The 21,753-nt window shown below is 40.4% G+C and overlaps 1 protein-coding gene across 1 annotated transcript in view; it reads left to right on the forward strand.

Moving 5' to 3' along the window:
- Positions 1 to 21,753, forward strand: part of PEPD (peptidase D) — a 257,662-nt gene that overhangs the window by 204,718 nt on the left and 31,191 nt on the right. Inside the window, exon 12 of the mRNA XM_075940101.1 lies at positions 11,987 to 12,135. Coding sequence (XP_075796216.1) covers positions 11,987 to 12,135 — 149 coding nt within the window. The remainder of the gene's footprint in view (positions 1 to 11,986; positions 12,136 to 21,753) is intronic.

Here is a 21,753-nt window from a genome sequence, read left to right on the forward strand (position 1 = left end):
TCTCTTACAGAATTATATGCAAAACTTTGGTTCTTATATTTAACCCTATGTGAATCATTTACTTTGTACTGGCATTCTCTAGCCTTCACCTCACCAGGTCAGAACCAATGGTGTATTCCCTCCCTGACCTTGATTAGAGAGGCAGCCAGCTGCAAAGAATTTATAGGGTTGCACTTTTTTTTGTCTGCCTTCTGCTGCTGTGACATTCTCCCCCTTGCCTCAGCAAAAAAGAATGTTGTTACGATGGTGCTTCCAAATCTTCTGTTTTGAGATGCAGGTGTCAAGCAGATGACAAACCAGACATGCCAGGGTTGCAAAAACAACTCTTAGGAAAGCACTAAGGGCAAGGCAGGTCTGACTTTCCTTCAGGAGAAAACTGCTTCTGCTAAAGAGCTTCATAGCTAGCCTATTGAGCAGTACTATGGGCAGAAAAAACACTGTTTCAACAAGCTGATAGACTTGTAAAGGAGATAATGTCTCCAAGGAGTTTCCCTGAATTTTTCCTGGCCTTATGAATATTCCCAATAGAGTCATGGCAGAGATGCTGAACTGAACACTGGCACAATTCGTTTACAGCTTCCAGTGCAGCCACTGCTGCCTCAGTCCCTCTTGCCCAGCAACCCTTAGTGTTTATCAGCGATTCTCTGCTCTTAGTTTGACCACAAACTCCTTGTATTGAGCTGGCCATTGCCCTGCAAAAACTCAGTGAGTCATGGAGAATGAAAAGACTTTCTCGTAAGGAGAGACTGACTTCTAGAGCACATAACTGTGCACAAGTTGACCAAGGTGCCTTTAGCTGCACCTATACTGGGAAAGTAGCACACAGGACTGTACCAGAGGGCCAAGATTTGTTGTTGTTTTTTAAATTGCTGTCCTTTATTTGCTGATATTTTCACAAAAGGCAAACATTTAAAGCAAGGCAAAAACCAAGTAAAATCTTTCTCACCCTTATGTGCAAAGAATTAGAATATGTATATAGGCTGTTATCAAAGCAGAAGGATATTTGTTGAAGCAGCTTTTAGCTTCCAACTGAATGAGATTTAGAATTTATGCATAGGGTTGCCAGATGGTTGAAACAAAAATACCAAACACTCCCACCCCTCCAAAAAAAATCAGGAAAAAATATTGTTGACGGGGGAAAAAAAAGGGGGGGGAGACCAAAGTTGTTGAGCAAAAAAAAAAAAAAGACTCCAAGACTTAAGCAAAAAAAAAAAAAAAAAAAAAAAGCATTAAAACAGCATGTCCCCTTTAAGAGTGAGTGAGTGCACAGACAGGAACAGGGGAGAAGTTGAGCACTAAGACCCAGGCCTTGGTCAGCAACCATTTTGTGCCAGCAGCCTTGTGGAACCGGGTAAGCATGGGGGCTGGGGCTGGAGCTGTTGGGAGCCAGGGCGGGGGGATGCCGGGCACTGAGTGTTTGTATTGTTGCCAGGTGTCCGGCATTTTTCACCTCCTGGCTGGGGGAAAAAATCAGAAAATACCGGACAGTTTAGGTGTCCGGTATTCTCTGAATTTTTTTTATCGGACAGGAGGCGAAAATACCAGACTGTCCAGGTGAATATCGAACACTTGACAACCCTGTTTATGCACCATGAGATGGACAGGACTTGACTTCCAAAATTCCATTCTAATAAATATGAGCAAAAGAAGGAGGTCTCATGCTGCTGTTATTTTGGAGGCTATTTTAGTTTGTTAGGGTGATAGAAGAGCCAACTGCTCCAGAAGCATAGGAGCTCTGCATTGTGCCTCTTTCTATAAATCTCTCGACGCCAGAAGTGTGTTGACTATACACAGAAAGCAGATCTATAAAGTAAGGTGATGGTTTGACTTGGTAACATTAGCAAGCTAATGATTCCTTCACTTAACAAATAATCTCATGCAGTGACTTTATGGCAATATTTCGAGAAATCAGCCTGTCCATTTACACCTTATATTTTACAAATTTAAACTAACAAGCAAAGTGCAAAATATTTTTCTATATTTTAAAGCTAAAAATATAACACAAAAGTTGCTTTTTGCCATACAAAGTGTGCTGGGAAAGGAATAGGATCACATCCTGCTCGTTTTATTCACCCAGTAATCCCAGTGTGGCTGATGGATAGGGTAAGGACTGTCTGGCCCATAGTAACAGGAATTACTTTCAAAAGCATGTGAGGCTATGTCTAGACTACACTGATCTATCGGAAGAGGTGTTTCCAAAATTTGGCCCGTCTACACTGGGCCAACTTTCAGAAAAGCCGCCTCTTTCGGAAGAGCCCTTCTTCCTCATGGAAGGAGAAAGACAGGTCTTCTGAAAGAGCACGTCTGATGTTCCGCAAAAAAAAACGGAAGAACAGATGGGTTCCCTGGATGCAGGAGAGTTTTTCCAGGATACCTCCAGTATCCCAGAAAAACCCCGTAGTGTAGACATAGCCAGAGTGACTTACATGCTTAAATTCCCTTGAAAGCCAATCAGTATAGGTGTTTTTGAAATTATTTCCCAGGGTCCCTAAATTATATCAAATATTAGTGTGGACCAAGCTGTATAGTAAATGGAGAGTGCAGATTACTGTTTAGCAACTGAACCTGGGACCTTCCAAATTTCCACTGAATAACTGAAAGGTTTCACGTAAGAGGAAAAAATATCTATTAGTTTCTTTCTGCATTTATTTCTAAAAAACCCACAAGATTATGGAATAAGTTATGTGTTGTGCTACTTTGGACCTTTGCACTGTTTTATGTTCAAAGTAATTGTGAGATCAGGGTTTTTGCATGTGAAAAAAGAAGTGAAATGTACTTAATGATTTTTGAAGGTTACTGGTAGAGCAGATGTAAAAGACAGCCTACCTTTCATTTGGCCTATTGGCTAACATTGCACTGCTGAAACAAAGCAATTCAGTCTGTCAGTAAAGCACCTGAAAGGTTATCTGATTTTTCTCATACTTCGCATTGTCCAGCTTTAGTTAATAATGTTTACAGTATTTTGCAATGTGTGGGGGAAGGAAGAAAATAAATTACATGCATATGGAGCTCTAAAAATCAAATCATGCAGGTAAGTCACTGTATGTCCTTATTCTACTAAAATGTTTTATTTGGTATTTTTTTACTGTGTATCTTTTATGTGATTCTAAGTATAATTGCATATTTATTATAAAAAGAAAAATTGAAGAACTGGACAAAACTATTAATACAAATTATTAAGAGGAAAAATTAATAGGAGAATATGAAATCAGTAATTACCAGCTACCATTGCATGCCACATGGATTCACCCTCAAAGGAAGTCAGGCAGGTTTTTTGTTACTTGCTCTCCCTCAGGTGTAAGTCATATAGGCTGTGTCTAGACTGCATCCCTTTTCCGTAAAAGGGATGCAAATTAGACACATCGCAATTGCAAATGAAGCAGCGATTTAAATCCCCCTCGCTTCATTTGCATAAATATGGCTGCCGCTTTTTTCCGGCTCGGAGCTTTGCCGGAAAAAAGCGCCAATCTAGACGCGGATCTTTCGGAAAATAAAGCCTTTTCCGAAAGATCCCTTATTCCTTATTTTATCCCTTATTTTATCCTTTATTCCTCTTAAAATAAGGAATAAGGGATCTTTTGGAAAAGGCTTTATTTTCCGAAAGATCCGCGTCTAGATTGGCGCTTTTTTCCGGCAAAGCTCCGAGCCGGAAAAAAGCGGCAGCCATGTTTATGCAAATGAAGCGGGGGGGATTTAAATCGCTGCTTCATTTGCAATTGCGATGTGTCTAATATGCATCCCTTTTACGGAAAAGGGATGCAGTCTAGACACAGCCATAAGGTTTACTTTCTGAGGAGGATTTCAGTATAATTGGAACCTCCCTGGTCTGGCATTTTCAGGACCTGACCAGCCTCAAAGAAGAGAGTTTGCCAGATCATCAGTTCCAACCTCTCTCCTGGTGTCAATCAGAAGACCTGGCTGGGCTCCCTTCCTGGTAACCAGGCTCTGCTGCGAGTCTGGGCCGATGGGCTCCCTGTCCCCAGGCTGCCAGGCTTTGCTGTTTGCCCCGGGCCACTGGTCCTGGCTCTGCAGCTAGCCCAAGGCTGCAAGGCCCAGCTCCGTGGCCAGCCCTGGGTTACCAGGCTCCCTGATCCAGGCCACTGGCCTCCACAGCCAGCCCTGGACTGCAGGGCTCTGCTGCCTCTGGGCTCTGCTAGTGCCAGGCTCCACTGCCCTGGGGCAGCTGGACTCCCTGCTCCTGTCTGTTGGGCATCACCATCCCCAGACTGCCGGGCTCAGACTCCCAGCTGCCAGGCTCCACAGCCAGCCCTGGGTCACCGGGCTCCCTGCTAATATTTTCGCTATTTTTTATGGTGTATTTAAATCCTAATTGCCTTTACTAAAACCTATTAATCTGTGGTAATTATAGAATGTCTCTAGAATTGTAATTATACTGAGTCAGGGCAGCCTTTGTTTTTACAAAGCTGTAATGTTAAACTACTAGAAGGGAAATAATTTTTACTTAGGGTATGGCTACACTGTCTTTTTTTTTCGGAAAAGGTATGCAAATAGCACTCGCATTTGCATACCTTCTTCTGTTTTTTTTTCCCTGGAAGAGGCTTTTCCACCATTTGGCCCCGTCTACACAGAGCCAAATGTCGGAAAAAAACCCTCTTTCGAAAGCCCCCTGTAAAAGCCTCTTCCGGGGGGGGAAAAACGGAAGAAGGTATGCAAATGTGAGCGCTATTTGCATACTTCTGGGGGAAAAAAAGATACTGTAGTCATACCTTCAGGCTCCAAAATTGTTACAAGGTTGAATGTATAAAACCAATGCAAAGTTCAGATAGTTAGAGGGTGTGTTTTTTTTTAAATAAGAGTGTAGTGTTGTCCTAATTGCTCACACGGCAGTCAGAAACTTAAATTTTTAGTTCTTGTCCTCTGAATTTGGGACTAGTTCACACAGTTAAAATAGATGCCTTTGGACTACTGCACTAAAGACTGTCAGCTTTTTATGGAGAACAGTATTAATAATCAGAGCAAACAATATCTCCATCTGCCAATGCTTAGTTATATGCTGTCTAATTTGCTAGTGTTAGACATGAGCCTGAACCATAAATGTAAGATCCAACTTTGGCAATATTAAGGGTTTAACATTTTTTATATTTATATTTATATTTATACAAGGCCTGAAACAATGGGGTCCAGATCCTGATTGGTCTATTGGCACTACTGTAAAAGAACATTAAGTAGTTGTTATGACTGTTTAGTTTTAACCCATTGTATTAAAGTTAAATTACAATTAATTTATTAATTGGAAATATAAAATATTCATTGGCTTAGCCCGAAGGCACTTTATGCCACAAGGCAAACCCATGTTTCCCTAGTTACCTCAAAGGTGAGGGTCTCAAAATAATGCCATGTGAGCTAGGGAATTGAGCTGTGTATGTTCTGATTCAGTGTTTAAAAGTGACTTGTATAGAAAAATGTTTTTCATGGTGTTTGCTCATGAGTTTGATAAATAGACTGCAAATAAGTGTGTATAATTCTGCTTTTTTTCTTAAACTCCTAGGCAAGTGGAGAACTAGTAATATTATGATATTTTAATCTTATCTTTTTTTTAAATGAGCAATTGATTTATAGTCCATCTGTTGAAAATCTTGTGGGGGCTTTTGGGAGGGGGAGGTGGTTAAAATCTAAGTCAAACACCTCTCAAACGGTTGGCAGGAGAAATCTTCCTTAATGATTCAGCTTTTCCATTTTTTTCAATTAACAGCTGAGCTCTCACTTCATTTCTGTGGCCCTCCATTGGGAGTCTTTAGCTGAAAAAGAGAAAATTAAGACTGATATTTCTAGGGTTAAAAAAATAGCGGAAAATAAACTGAGAGCCATGTACCCTTAAGAATTGAAGGGCATGACCCATTTTTCCTTTGAATGTTGCCTTTTAATAGTTATTTTCCCCTAAAAATGGCAAAATTGAGTGCATCTATTAACTTATTACAAAGTTAGTTTTTTACAATATTCATAATCACATAAGTAGCCTCCCTTGCTGCAACTTCCTCAGAATGAAGATATCAAAGTACAAATTCTCACTTAAGTCAGTGGCTACTGCTATAAATATATTTAACTTTGATTTGTCTGCACTGTAGAGCCTTTGCGGTTATAGTTAGCCACAAGCCCCCTCTACAGGAGATGAAGCATAAGTCAGCATGAGGTCTTTGGCCTGGATAGCTAAACCATATCATTGAACAACATTATATAAGCCAACAGAAGCACTATTTTTTTTAGCATAGCTGAATTTAACAGATTCTCAGCAACATATTGTCAACTAGTGGGTATAATTTTTCCCTTGCTCCTAGCCGACATAGCTATACCAGCAAAACTTTGCAGTTTAGATCAACCTGAAGTGAGTGTATCTCAGATATGTTGCCTGAACATTTTGACAAACCCAAGAGAAAACTGCATGCATGCTTATTAAGAACCACATGTTGCTTGAGAGCTAAAGGATTAATATAATTTTTGTAGTGTAGTAACAACTCAGAATTATATCCTAGCCCAATTGAAATCAATGGAAATGTTGCCAGGATTTCACCCTCCGAGTCATCAGGGGGTAGCCGAGTTAGTCTGTACAGGATAAACTTAAGAAACAAAAACTGGTCTGGTAGCACTTTATAGACTAACAAAACATGTAGATGGTATCATGAGCTTTCATGGGCACAGCCCACTTCTTCAGATGACCTGAGTGTATATAAATGACTATTGATAAGTATATTTGCCGCCTAAAATATTCATATTTTATTGGTAAGTACTTAGTTTATCATTCAAATTTAATGTAATATGTTCTGCTGTTTCTTTTCTTTTGTTTTGAGGTGGGTTTGAGGGCTCTGTGGCCATGATCACAGAATCAAGTATATTTACCTTAGAATATATTCCTTGCTAATATCTTATACTCCAGAAACTCAGATTCAATTTAAAAACAATTGAGTTATCGTTGTGAAGATAACCTCAAAAATATGAAGTAAGTGTCCCCCATAGGTAGCTCCTGAAATAATGTATGATAGAGGATGTCTTCCCCAGTCGCCTCAGTCAGTATCCCTTGGCCATGTGTGGCCATAGAATGTGGCATTTTCTAAGATACAATAAAATGCAGCATTTATTGCCTCAGATAGACCTCCAATAATTTCTTTTTATCTGTCTTCCCTGACGGGACCTGCCTGTGATGGCCTCTTCCGTGACTTTCCCCACAAAGGATGATTAATTAGATTATAGTGTATGTGCTCTTCACTTGTTTTGTAGAAGCAACTGGGAAAGGGTCATAGAACCAGGACCTAGAGCATAAAGCAGCAGCCAAGGCATGGAACACTGAGAGGATGAACCCCTCAGCCTGCTATAATTTCCCCTGTCACAGCATGTGGAGAACACAGCCAAGAAAAAAAAATCAAAAAATAATCATTGCTGAAAATAATCACTGACAAATATTATATGACTGACTATTTTAAACTGACACACAATAATGTATGTTTGGAATTGTATGGAACAGAAATGAAGATTATTATAGAGATGCAATAAATTCATAATCCTGCAGCTATTAAAGGTGTTTGCTACAGTGTCTGATCCCATTGTCATGTAAAATATACGGGGCTCTCGCTACTATAGAAGGAGATGCTATATGAGTTTCTAAAACTTGAAGTCCACAGGATGTATGTTGATTGAAACTAGAGATGTTCCTCTTTGAATGAATAAAAATACAATTAACTTACATATTGGTCTTTATACTAAGGTGTACCTCATAGCATTGCACAGATTATGTAAATTAAAGTGTTTTTGAGTTTTAAAACCAAGAAGGAGAAAAAAACAAAATAGGACAAATATATGTTTTATTTAATTGACTACTCTATGAACTGCTGAGGAAAGAGAATTTAGTAACTTTACACATAATAGCTAAAAGCTCTAGAATCCATATTGTTTGAGAGAGGAATTATAGCAGAACAACAGTGAGAAGACCTACATCAGCAGATATCCAACTGTGGCTTATTAAATGGGAAATGAGATATCAAGTGTTAAGGGTCAAGACCATATAAACTCTTACATTGATTGTAAAAGAGCATACATTACATGTATGATGGTTGGGCGGTGATAAGCCTGGCTGCTGAATTTAGAGTTTGCTGGGACCGAGGCAGTGTCTTATCAGAAAGGCTTCTACTGGCACAGTATTGCAAACGTCTAATCTTGCTGTCACAAGGACACAGAGTACCTCTTAGAAATCAGCAAGAATGATGGAAGCTGAGTTGTGAGCCTAAAATGGTAAATGGTTGATTCATCTGTGGAATACAGGCAGTCCCCGGGTTACGTACAAGATAGGGACTGTAGGTTTGTTCTTAAGTTGAATTTGTATGTAAGTCGAAACTGGCGTCCAGATTCAGCCGCTGCTGAAACTGACCAGCGGCTGACTACAGGAAGCCCGAGGCAGAGTTGATCTGCCCTGGGCTTCCTGGAATCAGCCACTGATCAGTTTCAACAGCGGCTGAATTTGGACACCTGGGACAGAGCAGCTGGGGCGCTGCCGGGTAGGTCCCTGCAGCGCCGCACCTCAGCGCTGCGAGGACCATCCCAGCAGCACCCCAGCTGCTCTACCCCAGGTGTCCCCAAGTCAGCCGCTGCTGAAACTGATCAGCAGCTGATTCCAGGAAGCCAGAGCAGAGCAACTCTGCCTCGGGCTTCCTGTAGTCAGCAGCTGGTCAGTTTCAGCAGCAGCTGACTTGGGGACGCCTGGGGCAGAGCAGCTGGGGTGCTGCCGGGTTGGTCCCGTAGCGCCGAGGAGCGGCGCTACGGGACCAACCCGGCAGCGCCCCAGATGCTCTACCCCAGGCGTCGTCGGCGAGAAAAGCCTGGTCTTCTGGGGGGGGGGGGGGGGCCCTAGCTGTGCCTCCTGTCTCCCTGGTCTGCTGGGGGGAACTCCCCCCAGCAGACCAGGGAGACGCGGAGCAAAGCCGCGGAGCACGCGGGCAGTGGGACAGCCCAGACGCGCTGCGGCTGTCCCGCTGCCGGCGTCCTCCGAGGCTTTGCTCCCCGTCTCCCTGGTCTGCTGGGGGGAGCCCCCCTAGAAGACCAGGGAGACACAGAGCAGCTTTTCTCACCCCGGAGGACGTGGGCGGCGGGACCGCGGTGCATCTGGGCGTCCCCCCGCTCCCGTCCTCCGGGGCGAGAAAAGCCCCGTTCGTAACTGCGGATCTGACATAAGTTGGATCCGCGTAACTCAGGGACTGCCTGTAGTATATTTCTCAAAGGGCAGGACACAGTTTATTTCCCCATAAAACTGTTCCTATTATGTGCTTTAAAAAGAAAAAAATCTGGAGTGGTTTCTCTCTTTTGATGCAGAAAGATGTATTAAATGCTCTCTTCTGGTTGAAAAGTTTCAGAGTGGTAACCATGCTAGTCTGTAATAGAAAAAACTTAAAAAACAGTGACTAGTGCTGCAGCACCTTAGAGACTAACAAAAAATGTAGACGGTATCATAAGTTATCGTGGGCACAACCCACTTCTTCAGATGAATGGAGTTAAATAAATAGCAGAGAAAAAGAGGGGATGGGAAGGGAAAGAAAAGGGAAAAATGGGGAAAGAATAGCAAATTAGAGTTTGCATGCTAAATGAAGCTGATAGAGAGGGTTCTAAGTACTCTTAAGTACCTAGTGTTTAGCTTTTTATGTCATCAGGATGTGGAATATAGCGGGTAATCCAGTTAAGGTCTTTGTTTAAACATTTATTGTAGGTATCAAACTTATAAATGGAATTAAGCTCTGCAGCTTCCCTTTCAAACTGGTTTTTGAAATTGGCTTGTAATAATATGGAAACTTTGAGACCAATTAATGAGTGCCCAGGCAAGTTAAAATGTTCCCCAACAGGTTTCTCTTTGTTACCTTTTCAAATATCTGATTTGTGTCCATTAATCCTTTGTTGTCCAGTTTGGACAGAGCTGGCACTGGAGTTGATTGCAGGGGTGGATTCCTAGATGAAGATGATGGAGATGTGTTGTGTCGTTGCTGGAAAGAATTTGCTTGATGTTGAGAATTAGGGGGTTGTCTGTAGGTGAGGATTGGCCCATCTCCCAAGGCCTGTGAGAGTGAGGGGCTGTTTTCCAGGATAAGTTGTAGATGGTAGATAAAGCATTGGAAGGGTTTAAGTTGTGGGTTGTAGTTGATGACAAGTGGAGTTCTGTTGTTTTCTTTTTAGGGCCTATCTTGAAGAAGCTGATGTCTGGGTACAAACAGAATCTGATTTTTCACTTCTCTGGGTGGGTATTTTAGTTTTGAGAATGCTTGATATAGATCCTGTAGGTGTTTGTCTCTGACTGTGGGATTGGAGCAAATCCAGTTGTATCATAGGGCCTGGCTGTAAACAATTGACTGTGAAATGTATCTTGGATGGAAGCTAGAGGCATGTAAGTAAGTGTAATGGTTGGAAGGTTTCCACTATAAGGTGGTGGAAATGTGGCCATCCCTGGAACGCCCTTGGTTCTTTTTGGTGAGATACAAATAGATGTTTCTTCCACAAAATTGATTCTACACTTCAACTTTTCAGCTGTCTCTTGGAGGGACTCCTTCTTCAGTAATACGTACCCCAGAGGGTCTCATTTTTCTTTCAGGGTGGACCACACAGCTACACCTCCTCCAAGTCTGAGTCTCTGGGCACAGCAAGTCCAACAAATGAGACACACTTGTGGTTAAAAAAAAAAGTGTACATTCTTCAGAGACCAGTGTACCTGTACAAATATTTGCGGTGACAACAGGCAACATTTCTAAAACAATAGGATTTATTAGTTAACAGGAACACCACATCAGAATTCCTTAGGTTAGCACAGAGAAATAAACATTAAGACATAGTCCATTTTGCCAATTCAGAGCAATCCACGAGCCAAGCTGTAATATATTCCATTTCAAGCTCTGTTCTTCTCTGACCCATTTGCCAATCCCAGGTGAGAACAGCCGGAAAGCCCACTCTTATGTCTTGCCTGTCACCTTCAGTTCTTTAGTTGGAGCTCATCTCTACTCAGGAACCCTGCTGAGAGGTGAGAGGGAAAACCTCTTTTCTCTCAGTCATTGATTGTAGGTGGGCATGATCTGGTTATTGGGGCTTCCCATTGTCTCTTTAGGATTCTGCATTGATATGGTTCCAGAGAGTTGCTTAACAATCCATTCATTGCATCACAGCAAATCAACAGATTCTCTCCTGTTTCCTGTGCTGCACAGAGAGCAGATCTCTCCTTTCTCTCCCCCACCCCTCCACAGGATAGCATTGCAAAGTACAGGCAGTCCCCGGGTTACGTATAAGATAGGGACTGTAGGTTTGTTCTTAAGTTGAATTTGTATGTAAGTCGGAACTGGTACATATTGTAGGGGAAACTCTAGCCAAACATTTCTCCAGAGCTCAGTTTTATTCTCCCACACCTCACTTCCCTCAGTCCTTTATTCTCAAGCTGAGGTGTCTGCTGAGAAAAGCTGCTCCACGTCTCCCTGGTCTGCTGGGGGGCGGGGGGGGGGCGCTAGCTTCACGTCTCCCTGGTCTGCTGGGGGAAAGCAGCTAGTGCGGGGTTGCCTCACCCCATTTGTAAGTAGGGATCCGATGTAAGTCAGATCCATGTAACCTGGGGACTGCCTGTATAGTGGGAAACTGAGGTGCACACGAGTCATTTAAAAAATCACCAAAAATCCCATTTTGTCAGAGGAGCTATATAACTTGAGAGGCTGCCGTGGATTCCTACTGTTCCTTATGTCTTATTCATTCTAAAGGAACTACCTTTTTGCCCATTTTTTTTAATTTACTCTGTGCTGAAATTCCCAGCAAAGGTGCATGTTTATGTTCTCTGTGGATACCTGCCTACAGGGAAATATTATGAAACTATCAACTCATTTCACAAAGATCACAGAACAGCACTTTTGGGTGCTGATAATTTTGGACTAATGTGGCTTTATTTAAGAAATGTAAAGAAATGAATGTGAAAATGAAATGCCAGAGTAATAGTAGAATAAAATTATTTTCCTTTTCTTTTCAGTTTGTTTGACATGGGAGGAGAATATTACTGCTATGCTTCTGACATTACCTGCACTTTTCCAGCAAATGGAAAGTTCACTTCTGACCAGAGGGCCATCTATGAAGCAGTACTTAAGTCATCTCGGGCTGTATTGAAGGCCATCAAGCCAGGTAAAAGATTAGTATATGTCAACAGAAATTGACAAGTTTAATGGGAGTAATTATTTTGAGACTCAAAGTATTGAAACAAGCAAGAAACTAATGAGCAGATCTTAGTTTAATAAAAATAAAACTGTATGGCAAGAGTCCTATTGGTAACTTTAAATGGCTGTAAGTGGAGCACAGAAATAATCATATATGTTTCTCATCTAGCCCAGTATTAGTAGGACATAACAGACTGAGAAATATCCATATCAGTAAATATTCACTTATCTCTTAATGCCTGTAATTGTAATTGTGAATAGTGTTCTTAAATTATATTTGAGTCAGTTTATCTAGCAAACTGTATTTTCATAGATGAAGCATATGCATGGAATAATCACAGGGGAAAAACTGCAGGGGAAATCTTTTTTTGGGGGGGAGGGGAGTTGTCATTCTGTTTTCATCCATAATTTCAAGTAAGTGCTTTTAGAGCTTACTGCTTTTAAAGCATCTGTTGTTGTGTGCTTGAATATTTTAATTATGAAAGTACTTGAACATTTCTAGGTATGTAATAGACATGGGTTAGTAGAGAATGTACTTAATACACAAAGTACATTTCTCCTTTAACATTACCGTACTAGCTTTCAGCGACCAGAAGCTTTTTGGTTCACCGGTTAGAATATGTCATTTCCCTCTTCTATAAGATGGTATCCGTGCTGCACATCCAGATAGGATTTTATTGTTCCATTCAGCTAAGATTATCTGGAGATAAAGCCTAGAGATTTGTTATTTTAATAATAAAGTATATGCTCCATCATCTAATTTTTCCCTCTCAGTCCTGGATTCATCAAGATTTCATACTTTTCTTTACATTTTATTGCGAGCTTTAATTGCTTCATGTATTATTTATTGTTAAAGTTAATTTCTAGTATGTTGCTTATTAGTTTGGGGAGTTGAAACCTAAAGTAATGTTATGCTTATTATAATAATATAGAAATTTTCTAAATTAACGCCCCATTTACTTGAGCAAGGCCAGAAAATTAAGTTATATTTCTGAAATTATTTCCCAGGTTCTCAGCTAACTTGTAAACTTGTCAAATATCCTTTCAGATGAATTATTTTAATATTGCTAATCAGATATTTGGCATCGGATCTTTCCTGTTCCTCCTGAAAACACTGTGTTGCTTTTAACTTCTTGATGTTTTCCTTTTTTCACTATTTTTAAATTTTAAAAATATCAAAAACATTATTTAAATTGTTACTGAAAGTTTTCGTTTGCCCAATCATACTTAAGGGAGAGAAGATGTGGGTGAATGGGAGACATGACTTTGTTTTTCAAGGACTTTTCACAAAAAATAATTTTTTTTTCAATATAAAAGGCCATTTTTACCAACGGAACTTCTGTTAAAATTGTTTTGACCAGTTCCAGTAAAAACTCTATGTTGACTACAGTTTGATCGAATAGTTTTGTAGAATCATAGCAAAGGAATGAAAATGTTCAGAAACCAGGGTGAGCTTTATACCATTTTGAAATGAACAGCAATGGTCTTCTCTCAGTCTAAAAAAGCAGTATAGTTCTACCTATTAGGAAACAAGAAGCAAAAAAACCTTATCAGTTCAAGGGGCTTTAAATATAGTCAGGCTCCAGCACATTTTGGTCAGCCTTTTTTTGCCTCCCAAAAGTCCTTTTTCATTCCACGTCTATCTCCATTTTCCATTGTTACTCTCTATGGGTATGTCTGAACTTGCACCCTAGTTCGAACTAGGGATGCAAATGCAGGCATTCGAAATTGCTAATGACGAGGGGATTTAAATACCCCACGCTTCATTAGCATGATCTCGCCAGCATGCTAGTTCGAATCACAACTATTTCAAACCAGGAAGTGTGCGCCGGGATGCATTAGTTTGAACCAAACCCCTTGGTTCGAACTAACGTTACTCCTCCCCTATGTCATGGGTTCCCAAACTAGGGGGGGCGTGAAGAAATTCCAGGGCAACCCATCCTCCCCTCCCCCATCAAGTTTTACTGCCCTGGTCAGTTCCTTTTTTTTTTTTCTCAACAAGCTTTGCTGTTGAGGGGGTTGGGGGGTTTTCAAAAATCAAAAAGGGGGCATGATGCCAAAAAGTTTGGGAACCACTGCCCTAGGTCTTTTGGCCAGTAGCCATTTTGTGCCGGCAGCCTTGAGGAACCAGGTAAGCATGGGGGCTAGGGTCGGGGGGCTAGGGATGTTGGGAGCCGGGGGGAGGGGCTCGGGGGGGACAGGCAGCCAGGTGCTGAGTGTTTGTAGGGTTGCCAGGTGCCCAGCATTTTCACATCCTGGCTGGGGAAAAATTCAGAAAATACCGGACAGTTTAGGTGTCCAGTATTCTCTGAATTTTTTACCAGACAGGAGCCAAGAATACCGGACTGTCTGAGTGAATACCAGACACCTGGCAACCCTACTGCCGGGGCATGAAAGACAAAGAACCTGATGGGATGGTGGCTAGGAGAAGCTCAGGTAAGTATTTCTCAACCAGAGCCTGCCTCTGGCATCCCAGCCACTCTCAGACCCCAATCCTCTGCCCTCCTACCTCTCATAACTCAAATCCTCTGCCCACCTTCTGCACCCATCCTCCCTCCCAGACTCTATATTCCAATCTCCTACCCCAGGTCACAACCCAAACCCCTGCATTTGCTCCTGCACCCCAGTCCTTTGCTCCAGGTCACAACCCACTCTTTTACCTAAGCTCCCTCGTATATCCCACACTCCCTCCTGCACTCCAATCCCTTACCCCAAGTTCCCTTCTGCACCCAGCCTCTGACCCTGACCCTGCATCTCCATGGTATATCCAGAATATCATGGTAAAGTGCGGCTATTGATCACTTACCAAATTCTTGGAGTGCCCCCTCATCAAAAATTATTGCCCACCTGAGATCTAGACCATCCCTGTCGGGTGTTTGTCTAATCTACTCTTAAAAATCTCCAGTGATGGAGATTCCACAACCTCCTTAGGCAATTTATTCCAGTGGTTAATCACCCTGATATTTAGGAAGTTTTGCCTAATGTCCAACCTAAATGTCTGTTGCTACAATTTAAACCCATTGCTTCTTGTCCTATCATTAGAGGTTAAGGAGAATATTTTTCTTCTTCTTCCTCCTTTTAACAACCTTTTAAATAAAATGAGGTATTCTAATTCACCCATCTTATTATTTTGACTTCTAGCATTTTAAGAGCTTGTCACTTTTTAGCTATCTGCTCTTACATCATGTGATTGAATGGGCCTTTTTTTCATTTGAATGTTTCTGATCCAATCCTACCTGTATTTTATCATCCATCTTCTCCTCCTTACTAGGACATAAAGAATCTCCATTAGTAGATCCTCCCCTTAAGTCTGTATGAACCACATGCTTTTCCGCACCTGCCAGCTTTCCCCCAGCCCCTAGTTTAAAAACTGTTGTACAGCCATTTTAAATGTTAAGTGCCAGCAGTCTGGGTCCATCCTTTCTGTGTAGGCTCCCCTTTTCTCCCCAAAGCTTCTCCAGTTCCTAATAAATCTTAACCCTGCTCCCTACACCATTGTTTCCTCCACATATAGATACCCTGCTGTTCTGAAAACATCTCAGAGAACGCTACCATGCATGTCCTGAACCCCACTCCCTACCCTGACTTCTCCACCCCACCTGTTAACCTGATCTCCCTGACACACCTCCTGGCCTCCACCCTGACTCCTGACCCACCTTCCTTATTTCTACACCCTCACCTCCTGCCCTGATCCTCCCCATCCAGCCCCCCTGCCCTGAGCCCTGCACACCTTCCAGCCTGCTGCCCTGATTCTTGCACCCCCACACCCTGCTCTGACCCTCGTATACCTAAACCCCTGCCCTGACTCCTGCACCCCTCACTCCCTGCCCTGAGCCTCCCACACCTAGCCCTCTGCTCTGACTCCTGCATCCCTAGCCTCCTTCCCTGAAGGACCCGAGCAACACTGGTAAATCTAGTAAGATTATGACAACAAATAGTATTGCTGTGCTATCCTTTCAGGTAACTTGTAAAGTTATTTACTTGGTCATTATAATGAGTATTTGGAAGATGTTAATAAATACGTATCTACAAGCTAACTTCCAATTCTTGAAAACATAGTATTGGTGACATTATATCTTTTAAATGTAACATTGCTTTAGATGCCAGGTTGATAGATGGAAACTTATTTTCTACATTCAAACTTAGGTCCTTGAAACTACTTGGGATTAATGTTCTCAGTAATAAACAATATACAGTTCACCTTCCATTGTTCTGTTGAGAGATGATCAATTCCAAGTGTTATTTTTAAAGTTATGGACCATTTCAAAAATGACTACTCTGTTTTGTTCAGTAGCTCTTTATTTCATTTTCCAGTTATATGCTTTATTATATGAAGCGAATTAAAAATCTCTATCACTAAGGTCCACTATTCTAAATTCCTCTTTCTCTAGTCAACAGTTCCCAGCAACAGCAAAGGCCAATTTGGCAGCCATTCAATTCCCTATCTCTACATTTATATGATTTAACAAGCTTGCATCTCAAATCCCCACTGAACTGAAATTGCAGTCAGACATTAGTTGGGCAGCTGGGCATACTTGTTGATTTATGTTGTTTGTTTCAATAAAATATGCAAAATTGTTCCAGATATGCACAAAAGTTGTTCACCAAGCTAGCATATATGAAATGTGAAAGCTATTGTCCTTAATGACCTTGCATTTATAGAGTTGCATATAGGAGTCCTGTAGCCACAGAACTTCTCAGAGTTGGCATTGGCATTTTGCGGTGTTGGTGTATCCCTGGAGCCCTATGTTCTCCTTTTCAAAAAATTAACCCCATGTCCCTGCTACATCCCCCAATGGAGCTGGCAAAATCCTCTCCTTGCAAGTTCCATCTTTCCTATGACGGACAATATTGGTGAATGTAGTCAAGAAAATACTCTTCTCACACCCAGCACCTCAGATAATGATTGACACAGTTGTCTCTGGCATAGGGTGGGAAGCTTACTTAGTAAACTTGACTGTTGATAGCATGGCTATCAAGAGAGTAGTCAGTCACTACTTAGACAGAAGTAAACCTTTTAGATGGTCTAATTCAATATTTATGATCTTTGCAGAAAAACATACGTTTGGGCCCCTTCAACTCAACATTCTGTGTAATGGATAGGGTTGTATATTGTCTTATGACAGGGGGAACAATAAAAAAATGGTGGCCTGCCAGAGTTAGTCCTTAGTGGGCCATCACTACTATATTTACCTGCCCCTCCACAGGTATCAGGGGATCACTAATCTCATTGGCTGCAGATTGCTGTTGTCTTGATTCCGTTGGCTACGAACAGCTATACACAACCAATCAGAGCTGTGATTCCCCCAATACTTGCAGAGATGCAAGTAAATATAGAGGTGGGGGACCACGAGGAACTAACCCTGCGGACCAGATCTGGCACATGGGCTGGAGTTTACCCACCCCTGTCTTATGACATGGCAGATATTTCAGGGCAGTCTCAAATGGTGGCAATTTCAGTGGCGTGTATCTATAACATGCCTAAAAAAGTGGAGCTCAGTTTGCTCCTTCACAAATCACTCAATGTCACATCAAGAACAGATTTTGGTTTCAAGAGAGCAGTTGAACAATGACTGAAGAACTCAGCCTTCTGCTTCAGAGGAAAGTCACACCTAGCTTGTCTCCTGCATTTGGATTCTTCTAGGCAATACCATTTACAAGAACAAATTACCAAAAGAAATCCTATAAGCTGAACATACTGCCTCTAACAGTGCCACACTGATGGTGAATGATTCAGAATTTAAGTCCTAATGCTTTTGGAGGCTGAGAAGAACTGTGATATGATTATAGAGGGTGTAATCTCGATTCCTTTAGACAACAGAATGTAGGGGTAAGTGATGTGTATCCTTGGCTATGTCTACACTGCAGCCTTTTGCCAGTAGAGAGAGTATGCTAATCAAGTGCTCATTAGCATTTGCCGTGCTGTCATTTGCATATTCTCTGGCAATGCTTTTTGCGCAAAAACAAGCAGTGTAGACAGGTCTGTTTTGCGCAAAAAAAACCTTTTGCGCAAGATCCTTATGCCTCAAAAAAGCATACTCTCTGCCAGCAAAAAGCTACAGTGTAAATGTAGCCCCTGAAAAGGGTTTGTGTCTGAATGGTTAAACACACAGATTTATGGAGGACGTGTTCATAGGACAAGAGCTACTGTCCTGAGTGACCCCTGTTATATACAATAAAATATAGAGAATGCTTTTATACAAGAATCAACTTGAAAAATTCAAAAGTGCAGTTTTTTCTGCTCTGTTTTTGCTATTTAAGTGTGTTCTAAAAGGAACAGAATGGGGAAGATTGTTGGGAAACTTTAGGTGGTATAAGATCTGGACGTGAAATAGTTCAAATAATTTTAAGAATCTTTAAAAGCACTAATAGGTATAAAATTTGACATAGGATATTGTATTACTGATGACTTGTTCTCCATGTTATTAAATGGAGCACACTTACAGTCAGGAACATATGGCATTTCAGAAATTGCAAAGTCACAGATTACTTATTAAACACTTATTTTGAAGCATAACATTTCCATATCTCACAAGAACTAAGGTTTATTTCTGTATCGTTTGGTTTCTTGTGCTGTTTAAAATGTCTTTTCTCCTTTGTGTTCTACTAGAAAGAAAAAAAATATAAAACACATGAAAATATCATTGTAACTATCCCATTAAAAAAGAACTACTATCTCATTTGTAAATGCTGTTGACTACGCAATACATTTACTAAAATATGTTTCTCTTGGAAATTCAGTACATGTTTTTCCATTTTAAATACATTGATTTTTTTGTGTAGTCCAATATTATATTGAGTTATAAGCACATATTGGCTGTCAGTTTTGCTTTTTAAGGACAACCATTTGAATAGATTTTTGAGGAATTAATACAGTTTTGTTATGGTCTAAATTGGACTTTTTGACAACAGCATTATAGAGAGGGATGGGGGGGAAGACAGGAGGTTATTTCATATTTGCTTCTTCCCTATTTGTATTACAGAATTATTTCTGTCCAGGTTTTCTTATTTTCATGCAAACTACTACAAAACATTTTTAATCTCCTGTGATAGCTAAAGCATGGCAATATTTCTTAGGCATGGAGCGTTAATAACTTATGTTATTTCATATTGATTCCCCTGAAGAATAAGTGCTTTCGTAATGCTGTTGCAAGTCCTTGATATTTAATGAATCCCAACGGATGAGATGGCTATATACTTTTCCCTTTCAATTAAGGATGTGCTGTTGTGTTAAAACAGTTGGAAAGAATCTAACTCTTGTTGATATGTAATATTGCAGCAATTAATAGTTCATTCTCTATTGAATTATGCCTATAGTATTTTCCTACTGATAGGATGACATTATTTCTTTGTTCATAAATAAGTTGTGTTCTGTTTAAATGCTAGTTTTGTGTGCATGGCCCAGAAGAGGCATTGTGGCTTGCCATTGTAACATAAATCAGAATTCATCAACATACATTGTTTGCTAAATGAAGTATGGCCATTCCCCAGGGGGACTGGAAAATGGGAGGCAGACGAAGTTCTAATATGAACAACAAGCAATGTTAATTGATTAATGGAAAACTTTAAATTATTACAAAAGTCTGAACTACAGCAATGCATGTGCATTCTGTCATGTTGGGGTGAGAATCACTGTTAACCATACAGATTAACTGCCCAGTGTTAGCATTACCTAACAGTAGGAGATGAAAGACAAGGGCATTATTCTCTGTCATATTCAGAAAGTCTTTCAAATCAAGAAACAGTCTGTTGCAATGTAGGATCATCCTTTTCTCCCTAGATACAAGATTTCAGACTGTGTGTCTTTCACTGTGAACCCCCGGGGAACTGTTCTTTTCAGTTGTAGACTAATGCACAGCATTTACCCATGCAGTGTGACCACTGAAACATTAGAGATGCAAAAATAGCACTGAGTATTCTCAAACAAGGCACTTCTGAGAGAAGGTTGCCATTGTGTCCTAATTCTCCCCATTTAGGTATTATAGAGATCTCAGAACAATTGGAATTGTAGTGTATGCCAGACCTACAGTGAATGTAATGCAGTAATACAAGAACAACTTGCAGCATTAGACCCTAATTCTGTAAAGATTTATGCATGTGCTTAACATTAAGTATGTGACTATTCTCGTAAACCTCAATAGCACTGTTGACATCTTTAAATGAAACATTTAAGGATTAGGGGTTGAGTTTACATTGTATCTTTTGTTCAATTCAATTTCTCCTTATTTAATATAGTTTTGACATTTCCATTTTTAAATTTGTAAAATTACTTCCCCGTTACATCTTACTTGCTGTAGTGGTGACACTGCAAATGCGAGTTTTAGATATTATCATTGTGGGAGAATTAACCTTTTCAAGGTCTCTGATCTGCAGTTTTCCATCCAGTCTAGTATTAAATTAATTCTCATGTGTTGCACATTGTAATTTCCATTGATGTGTGAGACTTCACATTTGATACCACATTAAGGTATCTATGAGAGAACTGTCAGTTACTTCTTCTATTATAAGCCGTATATTTTGCTGATTTTCAATGTGTGTCAAGGTACCAAGATACTTCTAAACCACAATGACAACAACAGGACAATGCTATTTATAATAAAGATTATTACAAAATTGATAAGGAGTCCTGTGGCACCTTATAGACTAACAGATGTATTGGAGCATAAGCTTTCATGGGCAAAGACCGACTTCATCAGATGCATACATCTGTTAGTCTATAAGGTGCCACAGGACTCCTTGTCGCTTTTGCAGATCTAGATTAACATGGCTACCCCTCTGTGGCAATTACAAAATTGATGTTCAAGGGACATTTGCCTGGTCATGCTATTTGAGAACCAAATCTAGAAAACTGAAAACAAATTATCTGCTGTGCAAGGAAAAAGCTTTGAAAATCTCAAATTTAGCTATTTTTTCAACAAAACAAAGAAAAAAAATCAGTATTCTGTCTAAACGTTTTACATGCTGTTTGCCTAGAATTTTAGGGACCTTTGTGTTTTATGTCTGTTTCTTACTGTCTAGCCAACCTTAACATGTTCCTGTGGTTTACTGACTGAGACAAGGATTGCATAGTTCGTCTGCATTTTAGTGGCACTACCAGGGGATGTTGGACCTTTTGCCCTTGTTTGCAGACACTCAGAAATTCAGTATAACCTAACCTTAACACAGTTTTTGGAGAAATAGAGTATAACCTTGTACAGTATTTTTATAAGTATTGTGACATCTGTACTGACAAAATCCCTGCTAAATCACTTGTGGTTTAATCATTGTCACAATTATAACCACAAATTACCTTAACTAGCAGCCAAAAAATTACTGTGTAAGACCTTTTGAGAACAGCCTCTGTACAGAAGTGGCTGAGAAATTCAGTAATCTCAAAGTGTTGTTGTACACTGTTGTTTTATATTCTAGTACAATTTATAATAAAATGTAAGTAAATAACCTCAGATTACTTGGATAACAAGATTATTGGGATAACAGCAGTTTATGAACAACTATAAAACCTTTTCTTTCCTTGATATTAATGCAAATAGCTGTTTAAATGAATAATGGGATTATCCTGCCTTTTAAGAATGTCAGTTACAAAATT

This window comes from Pelodiscus sinensis, chromosome 12 (genome assembly GCF_049634645.1).
Source record: "Pelodiscus sinensis isolate JC-2024 chromosome 12, ASM4963464v1, whole genome shotgun sequence".
NCBI classification, from domain to species: domain Eukaryota; kingdom Metazoa; phylum Chordata; order Testudines; family Trionychidae; genus Pelodiscus; species Pelodiscus sinensis.